At 33.7% G+C, this 23,277-nt stretch overlaps 3 protein-coding genes across 3 annotated transcripts; 1 reads left to right on the forward strand and 2 right to left on the reverse strand.

Annotated features, from left to right (window-relative positions):
• Positions 1 to 69: 69 nt before the first annotated feature.
• On the reverse strand, positions 70 to 6,591 carry HELRODRAFT_68721 (hypothetical protein; the record flags this gene model as incomplete). The annotated part of the gene is made up of 12 exons (XM_009028949.1): positions 70 to 110; positions 2,535 to 2,633; positions 2,974 to 3,139; positions 3,241 to 3,363; positions 3,667 to 3,729; positions 3,876 to 4,112; positions 4,491 to 4,552; positions 4,825 to 5,014; positions 5,281 to 5,349; positions 5,569 to 5,739; positions 6,070 to 6,176; positions 6,501 to 6,591. Coding segments are annotated over 12 exons (1,419 nt in total), but the record flags the coding sequence as incomplete, so codon positions are not given.
• Positions 6,592 to 12,596: 6,005 nt separating this feature from the next.
• On the reverse strand, positions 12,597 to 16,044 carry HELRODRAFT_163974 (hypothetical protein; the record flags this gene model as incomplete). The annotated part of the gene is made up of 4 exons (XM_009029049.1): positions 12,597 to 12,725; positions 13,131 to 13,274; positions 13,859 to 14,022; positions 15,993 to 16,044. 4 exons carry the CDS (start codon positions 16,042 to 16,044, stop codon positions 12,597 to 12,599), a joined length of 489 nt encoding a protein of 162 aa, XP_009027297.1.
• Positions 16,045 to 20,009: 3,965 nt separating this feature from the next.
• On the forward strand, positions 20,010 to 22,337 carry HELRODRAFT_163975 (hypothetical protein; the record flags this gene model as incomplete). Its single annotated transcript, XM_009029050.1, has 1 exon — positions 20,010 to 22,337. The coding sequence occupies one exon, from the start codon at positions 20,010 to 20,012 to the stop codon at positions 22,335 to 22,337; it is 2,328 nt and encodes a 775-aa protein (XP_009027298.1).
• Positions 22,338 to 23,277: the final 940 nt, after the last annotated feature.

Raw genomic sequence — 23,277 nt, forward strand, 5'->3', positions numbered from 1 at the left:
TTTCCTTCACTTCTCAAGCATAAGGCATTGGATGATGATAAGAATGCAAATGTTTATACGAAGCAGACATCACAACGGCTCTGTACCAAAGTATCTGTCCCCGAAATTTCCTGAAATAAATATAACCAAAATCAAGACAAACAGCTTACAATCATTACGTAATGATAAAACACCAACATAATGTCTAAAGTGCATCAAAACAGTTTTTTAACTTCAACAAAAACCCAGTTTAAATAATTTTTGACAAATTGCTTTTTATCCCATATCACAGCACGCTAAAAACCAGAAAGACCAACTTGATTAAAGTCTCATCAAGTATTAACACCAAACTGCAAATGTGAACTATTTTTATAAAATATACAATATATATATATATATATTATTTATAAAGATCACTGCGTTTTCGGCATCATTCAACTTGTAGTTGAGTTTTTCAATTTTTCTAACGAGACTTTTATCATCTTGATGAAGTTTATTAACCTTAATATTTTTTAATTATTCTTTAGAAACATCGGGCCGTATATATTAATAACCAACAACTGCATCGATGATAATAAATGAAACACCACTAAGTGCAAACATAAAAATGGAAAAAGTAAAAAATGTGAAATAATAACAAAAATGAAAGTGTAGAATAAGAAGAATGGTAAGAAATAAGAAAAATACAAATGCAAAAATTTAAAAAAAATTTAAATAATGCAAAATGTTATATAAAGATAAGATATCTTAATAAAATATATATCATTTTGTTTGTTATTTCTTTTCTAAATCTGACCTCAAAAGCGCCTTCTATGGTTCACACCGTTGAAATAATAATGCTTCAGCAGTTTATTAAATCGGGTTCATTAAGTGTGAAGACTTCAACTGCACAAGGAGTGGATTCCAAGCTTCAACCGCCACAAACGCAACAAATCTCCACCTACCAAAGTTTGAGGATTGGAACGTCGACTGACCAAATCACCATGCCCTGATGAACTCATTTGACCGCGTTCCTGAATCTTTGACACCGGTACCAGCTATTCACTTAGAAGAAGCCGTGCCTCACCAGTCAGACAGTCCTTGACTAACAAAACAATTTTTAAATTTACCCCTGCCGGAAACCGCAGCAGCCAATGTAACTCATTACGCATGTATTCTGTAACTGAGTGAAATTTTGGTACGCCCACCACCATTCTTGCTGCAGAGTTTGTAACTGATTGAATAAAGTCCTGTAGGAATAAATTAACTAACTCCATAGTTTTTTTAGAGTTTGAGAAATCGATTCTGCTGCAGACAAAACTGTGTACAAGCGTTTTTGTGGACTTCATTGTGAGCAAACATCTAATGGATCTAATTTGATAGAGTTGATAAAATCCTTTCCTGTAAACATTTTAACGTGATTTTCCATTGACAAACAAAAATCTAGTACAATACATAAATTATTCTTTGATGATATGAAATGGTTTATGAGCCTTAGTCTTTTTAGGGTGCCGAGCCAGATGTGTTGTGCTTTTTTAACATTAAGCCCTAATTTATTAAGTGATATCAATTGGCCAAAACGTTTATCGAGTTAGTAATTTTTTACTGCAGATCATGTGATGATTTCGTTGGATAAAAACCGGATATCATCAGCACACAAGTGATATCGGAGGCCCCTTTCTTCAATAATTTTAATGATGATACATGCAGCATACTGATCCCCGCGGGACCGCGAGCAGAAAATTTGAACTTGCGACATCCGATTCGTTGATACTCTTCATGAAAAATATGGTGCAAATCAAACCAAAGTTGAGCCCTCAATACCGTACGATGACATGATTCGCTTAACCTCACGATCAACGATGTCGAAGGCAGCACTGACGTCAAGAAGGGCGATCATGGCAATGTTTCCATCGTCGACTGCATCATATACTGATACATCCGAGAGCACTCAGCAAAGCCGTCTCTGTTCAGTGATATTTCCGAAAGCCCAACAGCAATTTTTGTGAGAACGCGCTGTTGTGAAGATGGTTCAATAGTTGCTTGGCAATTATCTTTTCTATTATTTTAAATTAAAAACTCAGATTTGAAATTCGTCTGGGGCTATTGACAGAATCTGAGGCTTCATCTGCCTTTTAACAAAGAAGTAATGATTTTACTCGTTTCAGCTAGCTCAGAACTTTCTAAGCCCATTGTCTTTCACTGTTTAAACTATCGATCCTTTTGCTTTACTTCGAACTCTGCCTTACAACACGTTCGTTGCATTTCAACAGAATCTATAGCTGACTCGCATCTAAACAATGCACAATCTTTTCTCCACAGCCATTTATTCTGCAGTCAATCAATTTTTTTAACTTCAGCCATTATTTAAATCAGCGATTTTTTTAGTCTTATAAAGAACTTGTTTGGATGGCCTATGCTTTTCGTTCTGCTCAGCATACATTTTAATATCTTAAAATATAAAAATTTTTACAACCACCACCAATGTATATCAACCTGGTCTATATAAATATTATAAAGTTGTTACAAGTAAAAATAAATATGATAATATAATAAACAATGAGTGTATAGAAAACCTATGCCAGGCAAGATGTGGAAGGAGTCGTTGATATCCTTATCAATTTCAGTGGTCACAAGCTGGACGCCCGGGAAAGCATACGCAACTGCGTGGATGCCTACAAAAACATGAGTGTACATACATTGTACAACATGTTGTCAAAAAGATAAATGCTGCAAAAAAATTTATTTTTGTATCTGATCAGTGTGTGCACGCATGTAATAAAAGAAAAAAGCGGCGAAACCTGATACATTTATTCATTAAACGTTTTCGTGCAGAACCATTATTTCCCTCCTCATTTGTGTTCAGTATTTAAAAACAATGGACGAGCTCTAATGCAATCTCATATTGACTGAAATCTAGCATTGTTTGATTGAAACTATTTTGCTAGAAACAGATTATAATATGAAGAGCACGTTAGAGAAGTAGTCGACAAGGAATAATGATGGAGATGGAACCTGGAAGTGCCATGACGAGCGAGATGAGCAGGATGTTCTCATCCAACACATCGTGGTCCAGCAAGATTCGTATGGCCATCAGAGCAGCTGCACCAGTCGCCATCGTCGCATCCATCAAAATCACGTGACTGTCTTTTATGTTGCGGGGTAGGCGGAGGTAATGGAGCTGAATGAAAATTAGTAATGATCAACTAATAAATTGACAGGTAACTTGGAAATAGAGTAGTTCTGTAAAACTACAATAAAAAGAGAGTGAAGCAACAAGACCTCGGGTTCACCGGTTTCATTATTTGTTTGGATAAGTATCTTTCCTATGGAGATGTCCTTGCAGACGTCGCACAGGGCTGGCTCCATGGTCTCACCGGCCCTCAAGATGCTCACCCCACATATCTGCAGGTCGGCACATCAACCAGATCATTATTCATTCATTCGTGCAGGCGATGTTCTTTGTGGCATGTTAGCACATATTGTATTACATAATCAGTACTCTACACGTCATTATGGATAACCAATATTATTTCAAGCTATAGATATATTTAACAGTGTATATCTATATCAACGTTACAACCTTGACGTATTTATTTATTAATAAAATTCAATTGCTCAAAATATTAAAATTTTAATGCACAATATAACCAAATGACAATAGAAATAAACAAACGAACGAACAAACAAACAAACAAACGGACGGACGTTGTTTGAGTTCATCCTCATGCCTTCATATTTTATATTTTGTGGGGTGTCTATCGTCACTTTCTGATTAACGAATCACATTAAGACCATTCAATTATTTTTAATATTACAACAAACATACAACTCAAATTAATTTAACTTCAGGTAAACATTTTTTTATCTAACATATGAAAGAAACGTCACAGATGTAGAAAAAATGGAGACGAGACTTTGAAAGGGAGGAGGGAGAGAGCAAACTCGATGAGGATGCGCATCAGTCTTCGAGAGTAGAAAATAAACTCGTCTCTCGTGGTGTCTTTGTTCCTGATGAACGTGTGCAGACCGATGATGTGGCTGGTGCGGTCGATGACGCGCACCGACGGTGGCAGGTTGCCGGTGGTGGACGGCTGCCCAGAAAGTTGGTGCTGCATGTTCTGCTTCAACTGCGATCGAAACAAGAACCCTCTCTGTGTGGTTTTATCAGTCATTCATTTCGCTAGGAAATATTTTTCTCAATATGAATTTTAGATGAGCTTATGTAGCAAAGAAAACATTCAACAAAAATTAAACAATAAATTTGATTAAAGTTGTGCTGCAATCTTTAAAACTTCGTTAATAACAATGCTAATATAATTTTCAGTTCTAAACCAATCTAATTATTGTGCACGTTGAAATAATTTCATAACAAAGAATTTGTCACATTATGATCCTGTGAAGAAAAGTTGAATGAAAACGTTCAAGGGAGAATATAAACTTTAGTTAAATGTTATTAAACAAATATAACAATATAAAGACCACGACATCAATCTGCAACAATTTCATTGCTATGAAAGAAGCCCAACAACCTCCTGCAGTCTCTGGTTGATGAGGTTGACGATCAGGTTAACACCAACCTCATTTTCCCCTCCTGTCCAAAAGTAATTAATAATTTATTTCCATCAACGAAACGTTAATTGACAGGTGCATGCCTCATTGAGGTAGGCCTGCATCAATGTCTCCAGCAGACAACTTTTGCTCCAGCAAACAAGACAACAAAATTAAAATGAAGTTATCACGATGACGACAATGAAGCGTGAAAGATAAACGAGCGTACAGCAACGACACTGCAAAAAACACACACACAAGCACGCACGCATACAAGCACGCACGCACACCATACATACACACCCAAACACACACCTCTAGGTACGATTATATCGGCAACATTTTTTGTTGTGTCGATGTACAGGTCGTAGGCGGGTTTCACAAAGGTCATGTACTGCTTCAGCACCCCTCGCACATCCCTGCCTCTCTCTAAGATGTCTCTCCTGAGACGACGAGCCAGTCTGATGTCTGAGTCTGTGTCGACGAAAACTTTGCAGTCCATGAACTGTTTAGGTGAAGTGATGATGATGATGATGATGTGATGGTGATGGAGGGATGATGCGATGTGATGATGTGATGAAGGGATGGATGATGTGATGCTAAAATGATGATGTGACGGTGATGTTTATGAAATATTAAATGGTGCTGGTGAATAACTGATTGTTTGGAAATAAAAAAACTTCGAAATAAAAAATGAAAATAAAAAAATTAAAGAAATTATGTTAGGTTATTGTGATACTCAATAATTATACCAAATAACAGTAAAAATACCTTTAGAAGTTCAGGTTGGAAAGCAAAGATGCCTTCAAATATGACCACATTAGCTCCATATATCGTTTTCTGTTGCAGCAAGTTTTAGATTTGGTAAGTCGAAAAATGTTGAGATGCATGTGCTAACCGTTTCATGAAAAACACAACACAGTCTACAATATGTTATGACATTTTCAACCATTACCATTTTAAAATATAAATTTGTGAATAGCAATTAGTTTAAGGAACTTATATATGTTCATTTTCAATTTCAGTTTCAGCAGACACTTGTGTTGTAACTCAGTTAACCTTTTTCTTGTCTCTTTGATGTTTTGTGAAGTTGTAGATGGGTATCTCAACGTTCTTACCTTCTCTGAGACGCTTCATCGTGCTTGCAATGAGTTCCAAATCAAATGAAGTTGGCAGATCAAAGTTGTAATTGCAATCCTTGGCTTGCTGCAGTTCCTCTTTGTTCAGCTCCTTCAAATTATTATCGAAACAATTCAATATTAAAACTACTTCCAAGTCAACAACCTAACGACTTCATCAGCAGCTGATTTGACTAAGGAATTTCTACTTTTTTAGTATTAAACAAAAAATTATTTCTGGAGTTATATAAGCAAAATAATCATGAAAATGATGCAATCCTTCACCTTAACACGCAACATATTTTAAGAACGACTATCAGAAACAAAGTTGAACAACAACAACAACATCATAAACAACAACATAAACAAAAGCAACAACAACAGAAGCAGCAACAACAACAGAAGCAGCAACAACGGCAACTACAACAACAATAAAACGAACCTTATAAAAAGAATCCATGCAAATGAGACTGACCCATGGTACATCGAGGGCTTCAATTATTTTCTTGGCCACTGACGTTTTGCCCGATGCACTTCCCCCTGTTATACCTTTGTGGTTGTTGTTGTTGTTGTTATAAATGATTCATTACTATAAAAATGTTTCTGTCATTACGATTAGGTGGTTGATGACATCATTTGATGCTGCTGTTGATGTCGATGACGGGGCCAGCTTAGACACAATCAGCGTGTCGAAGCCGCATGAAATATATTCCATATATCCCACTCAGACCACTCAAAAAATCCGACTCACTAGTTTAAGTGCACATTATTTTACATTTAAATGCTCACAAGCAACCAATTAACCAATCAACTAGCCAACTAACATGTCAGCCAGCCTAACCAGCAAATCAACCCACTAAACAACCGACCGACCAATAACAAATGCCTCCTTCAACTGTCCTGACGAATCATACCATGGAGGCCTTCCTGATGTGAAGATAATTCGCTTGCCAGACCTCACCACCTGTCAATCATGTTACAGATTATATCTGTGGTATTTTCATGCAGACTTGTTAGAATGCAAATAATTTGCTGACAGATTATTAGATTGTAATAATTATATAGCAAGCTGTTATGTAGCTCAAAACAATATGTTTTTAACATTCAGATGTTCTGATAAAAAGTAATAGGTGTATCAAAATCTCTCATAAATTGTGAATATTTATTTATTCAATTCGCTTTTAAAAGGTTTGCTTGAAGAAGAAAAGATAATCTCAGTTTGTGAAATAGAGATTATTTTGTTATCAAATGGGCATTTAATTTTTAAAAACAACGACGTGAAAAGGTGATTTCAGTGGGACATACCTTAACAATCACTCATTCCGCATTTACATTTGAAGAAAAACGTGGAAAATTTCAAGTCGAAAATGATTTCATGATTATTGTTGCTTTTTATTCATGAAACAAGCAAGGACATATTCATCAGAAAAGACATGAAAATCTAACTACGAAAATAATGTCAAATAATCAAAATATATTCATCAGTTAATCAAAATTAAACTGATCAATATAAAAATCCTAAAATCCAATTAATAAAATAAAGCAATAGCATAACTTGTAAACGTTATATTTATAGTAATACACAATAATAGTACCAGTTAATCACGGTAAGGCTTTTTAAACTAATAATAACAGATTTGTTAATATTCTATAACTGTACATGTTGAAGTAAGCAAAAATTCACTTGTTCTTCATCAGCAGTGGTCCTCGAGAAGCTGGAAGCCCTGATGCGATGCTTCACTGAGCTGACTTTGTGAATGGGAGGAGGCAGCAAGAAGACCGACGAACTCGTCTGAACTTCGTGGGCAGCTGTCTCTTGGGGGGTCTCGCTGTAAAAGATTTTTTACACTTACAAATGAAAACAGTTGGAAAAATTAATAAAGATATATAGACAAAATGTAGTTATTATATTATTATTATAAATATAAAATCCTCAAGAAAAACACACTTATCACAACAACAATTCAAAAAGGTTTCCATCCAAAAGTTGGCAGTGTAGCCGAACACACTCAACTATTGATACATCTATTGAAAGACGCCAAAAAACACCAAAGATCAATCATCTTCACCCTCTTGGACTTACGAAACGCATTTGACAAGGTTAGTCATTCTCTCACTCTAGCTGCTCTGAAACGTCACCACGTACCGAAAAAAGTAAGTGGCCTAATTAAATCAATCTACAAAGATTACTTGACAACAGTGTCGGTTCATTTCGGTGAAGCGAGCAGTGCTTCAGGGTGACCCTTGCTCACCATTGTTATTTAATCTTTGTTTCAGTCCAACAATAAAAACAGTCAAAAAACAGTCTCAACAGCGCGGCCATCTTTAGAAACCACCAGCAAATCAAAATTCAAAAGCTAAAGATGATACCGCATCATTGCTAACAGCAGAGAAAAGACACAAACGCTAATAGATCTCAACGAAGCATGGTACAAGTGAACAAGCATAAAAATACGAACTGAGCTGTGCCTACAAACAATTTTCACCCAGATTGTCACTTAATGATGAGCCAAAGCCTCAAGTAAATATTTAGGAACAATTCACATGTTTGGGAAAAACGTACAAATTCAAAAGCAAAGAAGCAAAAGAAAATGATCATCTTCATAGGAACATTGAGATCATGTTGCAGAAAATTGGACATCATTGACCAATGGAAACTACAGATCTTAAAACGCTCTCATTTGAACTAAGAACATACGACATCTCTCTGACGTCGAGTGAAAAAGCCTTGACGTAATGACAACAGAGACTGCAAGAAGCTGCCTTTCACTACCTACTAGCAGTTGTGTAGCTGAATTTCCTTCGTCACCCTATAGAAGCGGAGGACTCAGCATCAAGTCACTGAAACAGAGTGGTTAAGAATGACGCTTTGCGAGACTCTAAAGTTTAATTCAAAAAAGGAAATGACATCCTCATTGGATGAATCCAGCAACTGTTACAAAAAATTAACAGCAACATGCAGAATGATGATCTGCAACTGGTGTTCGAAATCTTCAGACAACGACAACATGAAACAAATCTCAACAATATATTTTTTACTTTGCTACAATATCGACAAAAGACCCCTTCCATTTCAGGCTGCGGAAATTATGTGCTGATTCAAATCAGCGATAAAATTATCAGTGACCTTATTTGAATTCACAAGGAATTGCGTCATACAACAACTGCCAACAAACTCCAGTTTATTCAGATGTGGAAAATCAGCCAAATCGTTGGGTCACCATGCAACGCCAAGCAAGCAAGCAAACACATTCTATCAAACTGCATGCCAATCACGGCACTGGAAAGATATTTAATTCAATTTAATAGTTAAAAACATCAAATCATGCGCAAAGCAAAACATAAAGATTTTTACGAATCTGGTAACAAGGCAGTTCGTACAATATCAAACGATTTTAAAAACTTTATTTTAATTAAAACATTTGAAGTTACCCAAATTGGCTTTCATAAACCTTTTGAACTATCATTTATTAATACATTAAAAAATAGTTTAAAAAATTGCTCATAGCTGCAACATTTCGCTCGGTGTTTATAGGCATTTCGTACATGAGTGTTGTATTTGTATTGCTGAACTCAATAACTTTTCAGGCAGGTGATCATGCCAATGGTCAGGCACTTTTTGACCAAATCCTTTCAGAATGGACCACTGCAGGTAACCGACAAACCTGCTGTGTCTGTGCATGTATTTTTGTGGTGTTAGTATTGAGCAAACAGCCACTTTATGATCAACATGCTCCTCCTGATTTTGGCACGGCTTACACTTACTGCCAGTGAGTCTACATTTTTGGTGGTAATGTGCGTTTAGTGCTTTCAAATGGACATATGATTGACTTACACAGTTCAATATAAAAACTTTACATTATCGGAACAGACTTTGCTTTATGCTGAAACTGAAAGGCATTTGGGTGTTAATCTAGGAGAACTACAAGCATAAAGATTGTCTCAAAAAATGGGATAAACAACACTTAAAGAAAGAAGAATAAAAAGATTTATTCAAAAATAATCGTTTCTGTTTAGTTAAAACTAAAGCAATAGGTCACTGCTTCAAGTACTTAAAGAAATAACAAAACTTGCAAACTTATTTAACTAAGTGTCAAATGTATGGAACTCTATGCCAAGTGAACTTGCTGGTTGAACAATAATCAATCAGTAAATCAGCTGTTATAGTTTGCTGGCTTGCCAGAACAGTAATTAGACCACAACTACAGCTACCAGGTGTAATAGTGCATTCAAGTAATGAAGATGAATTATTTTTGCATTGCACTTATAGTCAAAGCATGCTTCTTCTTTCTTGTGCCTTATCCTTTCAGGAAATTGGTTACCATCGAACTTCACAAAACCCAATCTTTAACTCTTGATTTAAAAGTAATTGTATTTAATTTTGAATTTTGTTTGCTTAATGTTGTTTTAATACTGACTTATTATTAAATTCATTTATTTTATCTTCTTTTATTCTGTTTAATAATAGAATCTTTTAATTCTTAAATATTAGATATAACGAAGTTATTAAAAAACACATTATAATTAATATTATTTTATGTATTTTTATTTTCATAGTTTAAATTATATGTATATTGCATTAAATTAGTACTTTATTATTTATTTTTAATTTTTTAATATTATTATTTTCTTTAATATCCATGTATGTCCAATCCTGTCCATTTTATAATTTTATTATATTGGTTTATTTTCTCATATAATTACTATTTTTGATTTTCATGCATTATTATTTCTGGATTATTTTTAATTTTAATTATTATACATTAACTTCAAATACTTTATATTGATTTATCTATTTTTATCTATTTGTTTGACTCATTTATTTATCTTATATAATTTTATTTGTCATTACCCATCTCACATAGAAGTAGAAAAGTTGACAGCGAGTAATGGCAACCTACTTCTGTCCACTACTTTTGCCAAGAAAACCATCGACAAACATAAACAAAATCAAAGCATGCTATTATTATTATCTTATACCATTAATAATTGATGGCAATTTTGTTTCTGTACTACACAACACAGACTTATAAATTTTAAATTAAAATAAATTTTTGCATTTTCAGTTCCAAAGCTTAACTGTTAGTTAATATTACAACTCTATTTCATTTTATAGTTACACTTGTAAAGTTAAATTAATTATAAAAATATATACTTGTGTTTAAGTTCTTACCTTGGCCTAGCCTAGAAAACTACCTAATGCCCCAACTCTATTTTTTTTGCAATTCTAAAATAAATTATTTATTTTATGTCACGATTAATTATATTATTATGATGATAAATACAAGTCTCACCTATCTGACTGTCTGTTCTTGCTTGTTTTTATTTTTAATATTTTATATATAATGAATTTGATCAACCATGCTGTCTGAAAAGGTTATCTTATGTCTGCCTTGGGGTCTTGTAGCTTTAGTATAGTACTCTATGTTCTCTGTAAGTGGATTAACATAAAATAAATTGTTACCATTAAATTACATTACAGATAACACATTACCATTATTAATTAAATTTAAAATAAATGAAATATGAAGTAACTATGAATGAAGTAATATGAACTGAGATTCTTACTGTCTCAATTAAAACTAGAATATAATATTGACATGGGAGTATGTCTGCTGAACCAAAATAGACTTCCAAACCTACTAACAACTTAAAATTTAAATTTACTTTCTTAAAGATTAAAGTTAAATTAAAGAGTTAATTAAACTTTAGGTTTAGGCAAATTAGTAAAGTTGAAATCAGCAGATGTGGCAAAAAAAGTGAGGAGTGGAACTGCCACTACTTTTTCTGCTACTTACTACTTAACTAACTACTCTACTACTTTAACTAACGTAATGACTGATTTAACTACAAAAAAAATTAAAAAAGCCTCATTCTGTCTGGTCTGGTGTGGTTGAAAGTCGTAAAGATAAGGTTATTTATGATGATGGTAACAGATATAGCAGATAGTTGAGTCTGAGTATATCTCTATCTCTGGCATGAAATAAAATAAACAGCTAAATACAGCTAACACATCACTGATCTTCCGTTTAGTTATTGTTAGATAAAACTTTTTAAAGTATTTTAATTAAGAAAAACAACTCATATAAAACCTGTCTGAGTCAGAAGATAAGAACATTTCTAACTCTATCAACCACCGAATGGATTTTTAGTAAGATTGGAGATGCTCTGCTAATTTAAGTTTACATTTAATTTGTAGAAGACCATGGATATAATATATTATATTATATATATTATATTATATATCCATGAGCAAAACGAAAAAAATCTCAGAAATTGAAATATAATATTTTTACACTTGACGTTGACGGGGGAGCGTGTTTGCTGAACCAACATAGACTTTGTAACTTAATAATAACACGATAAATATTTCATAACCAGGGCCGGCTTTAGTCATAGGCAAACTAGGCAGTCGTCTAAGGCTTCCGATTTTTAGGGGCCTCGCAATGCAGAATAAAACAACTTTTTTTTTAAAAAATCCTTCTTCGATGATTTAATTTTATATACCTAACTGTTTTATTTTTAATTAATCGCAGTATTATCGCAGGAAAAATTTATCATGAAACAAACGTATTAATTTTTTTTTAAATGTGTAAAATTTTCTTGTCCACATTTTTAAAAAATGTCACTTGGGGCCACCAAATTTTCTTTGCCTAGGGCCTCCTACTACCTAAGGCCGTCCCTGTCATAACGATTGTAATAAGATCTAGCCCTTGCGATTCCAATGACATAATTTTTAATCAAATGTTGATTATCGATATTTGCTATTTTGACGACAATCCTGCTCTAACAAATAGAAGAAACTACTGATCTATATAGTTCAATGGAAGAAAGTGTAAAATTGGGAGATAAAAATCACTATTAGTGGGTATGTTACCATCGCTCAATGGATGTTGACAAATGTAATCTTTTTTCGCTTTAAATGTTTTTTCTGGGTTTAAAATGAGTGCAAACATGTGTTTGAGAGTTCTAGGCCTTGCGAGTTGTATAATGCAGCCCAGTGGCCAGTGCACACTTGTAGACATGATAGGCGTATGTAGACGTAACTATCATGTACGTATCATCTAGAGGTACAAATGAAATTTTCATTACGTAAGTCTATGTCAAGAGTACAAGGATGATAAAAATGATCAATCGTTCATGTTTTTTTCCTGTTATAGTATATTGCATTCGACGAATTAATTATTATTTTTTTTAGACTTTATTATTGAAGCTCTGACATACGCAGAACCACTTACAATGTTACAGATATGTTATCTATATATCTTTTATTATGTTCTTCATATCTTCATCCATTGATGTGAAGCAGCCATCTTTGCCACAAAGGCTGTTTATCCTTTTCACACGACGTACACATGTATTTTATGTGCACGCGCAAGCACCGCATCATATACGCTGAGTCTATGAAAGCCATTGAGATGTTTGACTCAGCGCGCATTTGAACCACTGAAACATCTCGCCGGCCAACATACGACAGCTTACGTCGTCTACACATTTACTAACCTCGGAAGGATGGACGGCTGGGTTGACCGGAAGTCGGCTACCCGAATGAACCTGTAGAAACTGCAGAATTCGAACTCGGGTCGTGGGAGTGATAGACGGACACGCTAACCACTCGGCCACGAGACTCTTATGCAATTTATTAATCTAAATTAGTTAATGGCAGTTTAGAAAGATTATAAAAATCTATAGTAGGGTTGATTTCAAATGTTTTAATTGAGTTATTAAAATTTTTATAATCTATCGACAAATCATTTGTATAAACGTTTTTCCATTTTTCTTCTTTATAGAGTTTAGATTTGGTGCATGCTATCTTCAAGGTTCTCTCTTTGAACTGGTATATTCCATGATGTAACAGATCTAAATTGATTAAAATTACAAAATTAAAACTTCAAAAATGTTTTTTGTTGAAATTAATAGAATAACTCACATGAACACAAAACACACTTAATAACAAGACTACATTTTTACACATTAAAAAAATTGTTATCTATTCAAAACATTTTTACATGAGAATTAGAGAGTCAAAAAATTCTTAGACTTTCATATTTTTTCGTGGTTTGAAGGTCCACTCAGGCACCGGCTCTAGTGCATCCTGCCCTATGCACTCACCAACAATAACTGAATGATTTTCTAGCACATTTAGATTTCGATAGCTCAAAAAGTTTGCGTTTGTAAATATCTTTAACTTGTGCAGTTTTTATTAATCATTGCAATGCCAGATATCTTACATGGTTTCTAAAGTTGAACATCCAGACAAGCAGGTTTTCTTGTAGCGCAAAACTTTTTTTTATGGAATACGCAACGGATTTAAGATTGTTAAGTAATAATTGAAAGTCTTTGTCATTGAACAGAGCGGATTTTTCAAAAAACTTGCAGCCATTGTTTGCTTCTGCTTTTACATTTAAAATAGGACTTTATTAGCTGAAAAACTGATTTTAGTTCAGATTGCAATTAAAGATGAATAAGATGAATAACATTTATTATATACAATTTCAAATCGTTCATAACAAGTAACTAACAGTAACAACTTCTTCCTTAAAACTGGTAGCAGTCGAACTTTCATTCACATGCATGGTCACAATACAACAAAAAGAGTCCAACTCCGCCTCAAACTCATCATTTCACAATCTCAAAATGACATTGTAACGGTGCTTTTTAAGCGTAAAAAGTTTTGCCATAATCAATTAAAATAAATTCTGGAAAAGAGTTGAAACTGTAGAGTATTTAGAGGTTGAAATCTAAAAAATACAAAATAGTCAGTTACTTTTTATGGTATTCAAATGAAAGGGTTGAATATATATTTAACATATATAATTGTTCATATTTATTTCATTATTTATTTAAGCAAACGCTGTTTTGGCTCATCAACTAGTTGATTCAACACTTTACATTTTTACCCATCACCAAAAACCGATACCGTCTACATTCTTTCCTGCTTATAGGATCCCGATTACAGTTGATTCTTGATAAAATTAACCTAATTTACAATTGCATTTCCGAGCTATATATTAATTTACACAGACTCACAGATAGTCGGGATCAAGTAACCGGGATAGTGCGTAATATGGGATAAAGTGTTGCAGCAATCGGTAACGTAACGTACCATGTACACCATAAGAAACAACTGACTGACGAACGACGAGGTTAAATAATTTAAATCTTTTTTTGTTGCATTTTCTTCAACCATTTAATTTCAACAATTTAAAATAGACAGAATATATGACGTTTTGATTTGGCCAACTGTTGATTATATTCTGTAAAATTATGTTTTAACAAGTTTTTTCAACAGGGACATGAAAAATGAAATAAAGCGCTAAATTGATTATGAAATAAAATATATCGCGTGTTTAGAGCGGAGCGCATTTGGTTGAAAATTTAAATTTTTTAATTGAAAATTTATTTTTGTTTTGCAGATAAAAATATAAAAAACTATTAAAAAGATTAGTACCAGTTCTTTCTTAATTCATTATTTTTAGTGGCGGATCTAGGGGGAGTGGGCGGAGCAACCTGTTTTGCTAAAAGTCAAATAAAATTAGGAAAATAACGTTTGGAAGTCAAAATCGACCGAAAATTGGCGCGATAAGCAAAAAAAGTCGCCAATCTGATTTTAGCCACACCAACGAACATTTTGTTAATTTATTGGCCCTCCTATCAAACTTCATCATTTTACAAATTATTGCCTTTTCATCGTCTATGTTTTCACCACTGTCTCAACAACAACAACAACGACAACAAGAGCAAAAACAACAACAACAGTAAGAATAAGAACAACTACTACAAAAACGAAACGTTAAAGAAATAAATGTATAATATATAAAACTTCATATTAATTTTGATTTCAAATTAAGCTGCAGCGTTTTCTATGTCTTTTTTAAAATCTTCCGGCATAAAAAAGCAGCAGAGTTTGATGGTGGTGTGGGCTTTTTAAAATGACTTGAACATGTTTCTTGCGCCAAATGTATTATTCTACATTTTGTTAAAGACTTCACAAATTTCCATTTTGTGGTTTGTGATTTTATCCAATTTAAAAGCTTTGTTGATTCCTTGTTTGTTTAAAGTGAATAGTTAACGCTTATTTTATTAGTTTTACAATCTTCAACTTCGTTTAATGTAACACTTTTACGTGGTTTCATTATCGAGGATTCCTCCGTTTCTAAGTTTATTGGTAGGAAAAATTCCAATTATCCGTTGTTGGATATTTATTATCGGATGTCTTCATTCTACGAGTATTGATTTAGCTAGTCGTAAATTATAATTGTTGTTATTGTAATGTAAGATTTCAACATTGTTGTTTAAGATTTGTCTAGTAATTTTAGTTTTGTGTTTCTCTTTCATGTGATTCTTTGTAGTGCCAGTTTGTACGTGCATCGTGAGTCTTCTCGATAACTTGGTCCTCGAGAAGACACGAGAGCATATTTATTTTAAGTTAATCAAGCAAAAATAAAAAAAAAAGAAAAAAATAAACATTTATGCAATTGAGAGTGAAGTTGGTTTAGAGATGAGATCGCTACACGCCTGACTGCAGATAAATGAACACTTCTTACTGTTTTCTTACCTGTGCGTAGTTTAACGCTCTGTGAGCTCATTGAATGCATAATGTATTTGCTCCAATCCCATGTGCTCCTGAAATGCGCTTTGTCGATGTGGCTGACTGATTAAATGCTCAGTCATTCGCCCAACTTTGTTCATGTTTAGTGAACCAGAGTAACTTTACTAACTGTTCTTTCATTAATTCCGCTCGATGTAGAAGATTTCAAAAGATGTGCATTGCATTGTAAAGTTTATTTTGTTTTATAGCATGTAATGTGCACAATCTTGAACACATTCACTCACTAAACAATGTGAAACGAGATTTATTTTATAACAAAAACAGAACATCCTACAAGGCTGACTAAAATGAAATTTAAAAAACTTATCGAGCCTGACCACTCAAAATCTACTGCGTGTTTGTGTGTCTGTGTGTGTGTTTGTGTTCGGGATGTTTGTCGGTGTGTGTGTGTGTGTGCGTGTGTGTGTGTGTGTGTGTGTGTGTGTGGGCATGAAGTAGTTCAGTCGGAGGCAGCATGGATAATCAAGTTGACAGATGAACTTGTGCGTGGGTCTGCGGGTGGGCTGTTGTGCTGTTGCGTTGTTGTGCTGTTGTGTTGATGTGTTATTGTTGTATTGTTGTACAATGTTGTATGTTTATGTTGCTGTGCATTCTTTGTTATAAGTTAAAAAATTTATTCATTGTATATGATGCAGCTTATAGCTGCACGTTAGTTTGTGTTATTCATGCAAGCTGTATTCAATAATGTAGACACATAACTCTGCTTTCATCTGGTTTGCCGTTTTTAAGAAGTGCTAGTATAAATTTTTCAGTTGAAACAACGATATATATATATATATATATATATATATATATATATATATATATATATATAAGCTGGTTTAAATATTCTTAATTGGATATTTCATCTTTCGTTATTTCACTTGTTTCTTTCTTCGCTGGCTGGATGTTTCACTCCGTGTTTGCGCATCTGGTTGTTGCTTTTATCGATGATGATTTTGAAAAACTGGATTGTAAAACTTTAATGATAGTAGTGCAAAACTGTCAATTAAGTAAAAACCAATTAGAACAATTATAGAGTCTTTTCTAATAAAAAATATGCAAGTACATATTTAGTTTGTGTGCGCGCGCACGTGTGTGTAGTTAGGGCTGTAAAAACTATTATACACATAATTATTGAGAATAGCACTGTATCCTCAGCTTGACTAGGCTTTGATTAAGTTTCTCTATTTTTCGTAGTGTATTTTTTCATTGTTGTTTAATCTTTTATATAAGATAAAAATAAACTATTTTTTCTACATTAATGAAATGACCATTCAACCAAATGCTTGATACCAAAAAAGAATTAAAAAGTAGAAATGGACCAATACAAAATGACAAATAAACTTGTGTTATATTTTATATATATGTTGATATGTATGTATGTTCGTTTGTATGTGTATAGTATGTTTGCATACAGTTTGTATACATTGCGCTCTGAAGATAACTTTATAGAGGCGCTCTACAAATCTACAAAACACTAAATTGGTAGTCCGAGGCATCGTGAAACTTTAAATTATCGGGAATTTTCAGATACCAAGAGAGACGTTCTATCTTTTCTAATTCCCAAAAGCAATAAATTGGTACTAAATTTTCAATCGTTGTTCCCGTGCTCGATCGACATCGAAAATGTTCTCGAACGAATTTGATAAAATTTCTAGTTACTGGCATACTTTCTTCATTCAACATACCAATATATGAGTAATAAATTTTCATATTCTTGTTCTGTTCACTTTGAACATCGAAAAACTGGAAAACTTCAAAAAAGATTTTAAACCTCTGTTGCTGATTTACAGCAAGAAATTCTAAGTTTTTCACATTTTGCGTAAATTACAAAAGTTTTATAGATTTAAAATTTTTGATATAGAGGTTAAATAAATAAAATTGAATTAGAAATGCTACATCAACACATTTTTATTCTAAAAATTTTACGGCAGTTTATTTAATAAGATATAACGAAAAGCATGTAGAGTTGTTGGCAACCACTTGTAAAGATTCTCTGTTTTACAATTTTTTACAGTAAATGAAATCATGAGGCGTACAATTGTTATGAGAAGGTGTCACCCTCTCTTCAATAAAGCCAACCCTTTTTGAGAAATGAGCTAACTGAAAACTGAAATTGTTTTTTGCTCTCCTCCTCAAAAGCCTTTATTTACAAAAATTCAGGCAAATCCTTTACCCTTCTTCCAATCGACTTTATCCTATATTATTCGCCTTACCAAAATACGTTTACAAACAAAATTTCAAAATTTTAAGTAGTTGTTGAGTCTAATAAGATCAAATCAAACCATGTGTGTATGTGTGTTTGTGTGTGCGTGTGTGTGTGTGTGTGTGTGGTGTGTATCAAATTTCGGCTGAATTACTCGGTACGTTTTTATAAAATATAAGAAATTAAAAATAAGGAAAGGATATGTAACTGGAGACAAATCAAACGTTCATCATTGGTTTTAGGTATGGTAGTCCAAACCTTAATTATACATATGTATATATTTTATTTATTTTATAGATGCAACAACACATACAGTTAACTTTTAATATTTAATAATAGATTAATATAAGGCATGGACATGTATGATTTATACAACTCTGTATAAGATGTAATATATATCCATGCGTTCATACACACATGCATAATTGCACATAGCATATATTGAAATTGGGCAGAGCGGAGAGAGAGGTAGAGAGAGAGAGAGAGAGAGAGAGAGAGAGGTAGAGAGAGAGAGAGAGAGAGAGAGAGAGAGAGAGAGAGGAGAGAGATAAATGCACAAATAGACTTGCTAGATGTTTTGCATCTTTGCACGCAAGGACAATTGATTTAATGATGTTGCCATTTCGTAGCAACCACTTATAAGATCCCTATCGCTCTCTTATTGGTTGTCTTAATAAGATGGGAGGAGTCTATTTATAAGTCTGAGCAAGTAATATTGTGGCGTCACAATCATCATCACTCCTTCCATCTTTTCATCTTCTTCGTCTTGAGTGCTACGTTATTTCTGATGTTTTTGAGTTGTGCTGAGACTTACAGGCTTCTCCATCCCATCATCACCTCATTGTTATTCTTCATATTGTTATTCAGCCAGTTCAAATATCTTTGGAGATTAAATAGTTTGCAAATTTGCATTTACTTTTCTAGCTCAATTAAAAAGTTTAATTATATAAAAATATTATTTATTTATCATTGATTGATATCGCAAAAGGTTAGATTTTGTTTTTTTTTATTATTTTTATAAAATGTATTTTTTAGTATTTTTGAACTGTCATTATTTTTTATCAACAATGTTTGTCAAACAGATAGTTTCAACATGATACTTTAAAAATTGAAAAGTTTATTTTTTTATTTGAAATGATCATATCAGGATAATTTCATTTGCAATAAGTGCGCTCTTATTAACAAATTCAATAATAACCAGCGTGATTTTTTAAGCAAACGCAATTGTGAGTTTGATGTATGTAAATTGGAGTTTTATTAAGCTATTTAAGATTGGTAGTAGTAAAATATTTGCATACGAAATATATTTAAGTTCTTTATAGTAATGGCTATGATGATGGGCTCTTCATCCAATGCAAACATTTTCAACATCAACCACACGCAAAACAACAATCAAAGTTGCCACATGCAATCTAGAAGAGGAGCGCAGAATGATTTTTATGGTGACAACAATACAGCAGCAACAGCAGCAACAACAACAGCAACAACAACAGCAGCGGCAGCCAACACCGACGACAACGTTTGTTCGATAACTTCTTCAACCTTTCCATCTTTTCAATCATTTTCCTCCACCCAAAAAAAGATGCAGAATAACAACAACAATAACACCATAAACAGCAACAGCAACAACAATAGCAACAACAACCCTAGCGACAACAACAACACCAATGACGACAACATGCCATCATCATTTAACGATACCGCATCGACAAATACAGAAGCGGACTCGTTGAACAGAATGGATAAAAAATCTCAATATCATTCCATACAACAATTGTGTGCACCAATTAACAATAACCGTTACAATAACAACAGTGCCAACAATAATACAAACAACAACAACAATAACAACGATCAAGACAGTCACAACATCAACATTTCCTTGAAAACACAATCTAATCAGAGGAGATGGTTGTGCGACTCTATGGCAGATGCCGATGACGAAATGTCTGCCAATAAAAAAGCAAAGTACGACATGTCAGATAAACTTCCTGCTGACAATCATTATGAGAAAAGTTTTGTGAACCAGCATTCGAGTCGGGTGAATAGTTCCAACATCGATCAGTCCGAACCAGCAGCAGATGAAGACTGTCAAAATTTTATGCGCAGACTGAAAAGAAAGCAATCGAAGCCCAAACCTTTAGACGAGGATGAAGATGTAGTCGATGACAGTGATTGCGAAGATGAGCATGAGGAGGAAAATAATTTTTCACGTGATGATTCAGATTCAAATTGTGATGACTTCAAAGATTTTAAAATATTATCTTTTAAAAGAAAAATTGAAAAATTGGAAAATCAATTAAATTGGTTGAAGAAAAATTATGAAGAATTTCTTCTTAGTCGATCTTATAAAAATTTAAATAATGAAAATTGTAATAAAATTTTAGAAAATAACCAAGAACAGCCTTTGGAAGTTAAATTGTTGGCGGATTTGTTGAAAAATGAACTGATACACAGCACCAATGTTTTCTTATCGGATATAGTTAATAAATTTCTACAAAAACGGTTTAATGGTTATAGAACTTTTTCAAAAAAGACATTTGAAGATAAATCCGAAATAACGGAATCAAACACAGTAAAGACAAACAATTCTTTGGTGGAAAATTTACCTCACCCAGTCTTTCCATCTGGTGACAGATTTAAATCAGATGCTCCCTGGCCCTACCAATCAATCACACCACCATCTGACTATGAGTCCTTCATAAAAAGATCATACCAAAAACATTCATTGTTGTTCAATTCTTTCAACAAAAACATTCCCGCACTTCATTCTTCTGCAATGTACTTTCCTTATACTCACCGTCCTAACTTTCAGTCACACTTGTACAATCAGAACTTTTTATTTCAAAACTTTTCGTCCTCGCCAAACACCAAACAGTCATTTGATCTATTCAACGCAGCTCAGCACTTTGACTCCATCACAAAACTTTCTTCCATGAAACCTGGCTCGGGCCTCACAGAAGAACCAGAACAAACCGAGGCAATATCTTTGGTCGTCACGCCAAACAAGAAAAAAAGAACCAAAGTAACGGATTGTAGTTTGTCCCCAAAATGTTTCAACACTTCTGTTTATAATAAACACAAGTTAAGTAACAGTGACAACAACAATTTAGGTTTGAAAAGTCAGGAAGATTTAGAAACGCGATTGACTTCAACAACGTACCGAGACGAATCGGCCACGGATGACAACAGTTCATTTTCTTCTGACATTAGCCAGCAAACTTCAACTAATTGTGATTACAAATTGGAAAACAACTCCAACAACATTGCTGACCGTTCATCCAACTTTGCGGATACATTTATAAAGTATGAAGGTCCCAACAACCTTATAAACTGCGAAAAGCTCAACTATATCAGCTCAAATGAATTGCCTTTCAGATTGAAAAGTCCAACGCCAACAACACTCTCAACCAGCGTGGCCGTTCTTAATCCAAGTTTGTCTCAATCAAACATTAATGATACCACTTGTCGTCGAAATCCTTATTCCACATTCACCAACCTCTCCAACATGTCAAAAATTCAAGGCTGCTTCAATACAAACAACAACAATGTTGACGAAAACAACATCAACACGGGCAATGCTAATGCAACAAGTTGCAACTTCAACAACGTCAGTTACAACAACAGCACAACGGGAGATTATTTTAAAGCTTTCTATCATCATCATTTGCTGGGTTCAAATAAACTTAGCAAGATGCGTTACAATGAATTTTCGGGCTTTAGATCTCCACCTGGTGATGATGACGTTGTCTCAAATGAAGCAAAGTGCAAATCTCTCAAGTTCAACAAAGTTCATTCACGGAAGGACAACATCCCATCCATGCCGTCAATCTTGTGTGGGACACACTTCAAGGAGCAAGTTATGATATCCTTTCTTGTTTGTGCGTGTCGTGTTTGCACTTTGCAATGAGTTATTACGACTTGTACCTTCGTCATTTTTATAAACTTTGATGAAGCTGATAATCAATGAAAAGAGAAGAATTTATGGGTGTTAGTTTTAAAAATATTTTGCATAAGCAAAAGGCACACTTTCCATCGTTACGTTAGCCTACATAAACTGCATTTTTTATTATAAAAAGTAAATTCAGAAGTTTACCAGTTGTAGTTCATCCTTCAACTTTGAATCAAAAAAGTTACGTTCGTTTTTTGAAGGTTTATGTAAGCGGGAGATGAACATGCAGCAGAACGAACACAGTGTAAGAGATTGAGTATCGAACTCAACCAACCATTCATAAGTATGCACGCAGTTCATCACACGCATATGCAAACACATCTGAACGCTCGATTACACATACAACGCGAATCACTTCTTTTGGAGCTCGCGTTAATTTTATGTGCACTTCTGTTCAATGACGTTAAAATACAAACAGCACAAAGTATGGATGTTGAATGCACGACGGCACATTCATGTTTCAGCTTTATAAGGTGATATTTGAATTGCATTGTCAGGTTTATGCAAATAAGTTGAGTTGAGATAGAAAAAAAATGTTGTTCTCGTTAAATTTTAACTTTTAGAATTGTTTAAACGTGTATTTTGCTCCAATGAAATAATAATTTCTTTTCATTAAGTTGAGATTGTTAGATTTTCATTTCGTCAAGCGTAAATGTTTTTTCTTCGTTTGGAGGCAACGCCTTTAATTTATTATTATTTTTCTCTCTTGTAGTTATTTTGTCTACTCTAATTAAAAATGTGCATAAACGCAAGTGCATTCACAGACGTCATATTTACTTGATGAAACATAACTAACGGATGACTGTTGCAGCTAGCATGGCTGCTAGCTTACTCACACGATCACAAGTTGTCTTCACACAAGCAATTATCAAACATTCGAAGAAACACCCAGACAATT

The sequence above is a fragment of the Helobdella robusta genome, assembly GCF_000326865.2.
Source record: "Helobdella robusta unplaced genomic scaffold HELROscaffold_6, whole genome shotgun sequence".
NCBI classification, from domain to species: Eukaryota; Metazoa; Annelida; class Clitellata; order Rhynchobdellida; family Glossiphoniidae; genus Helobdella; species Helobdella robusta.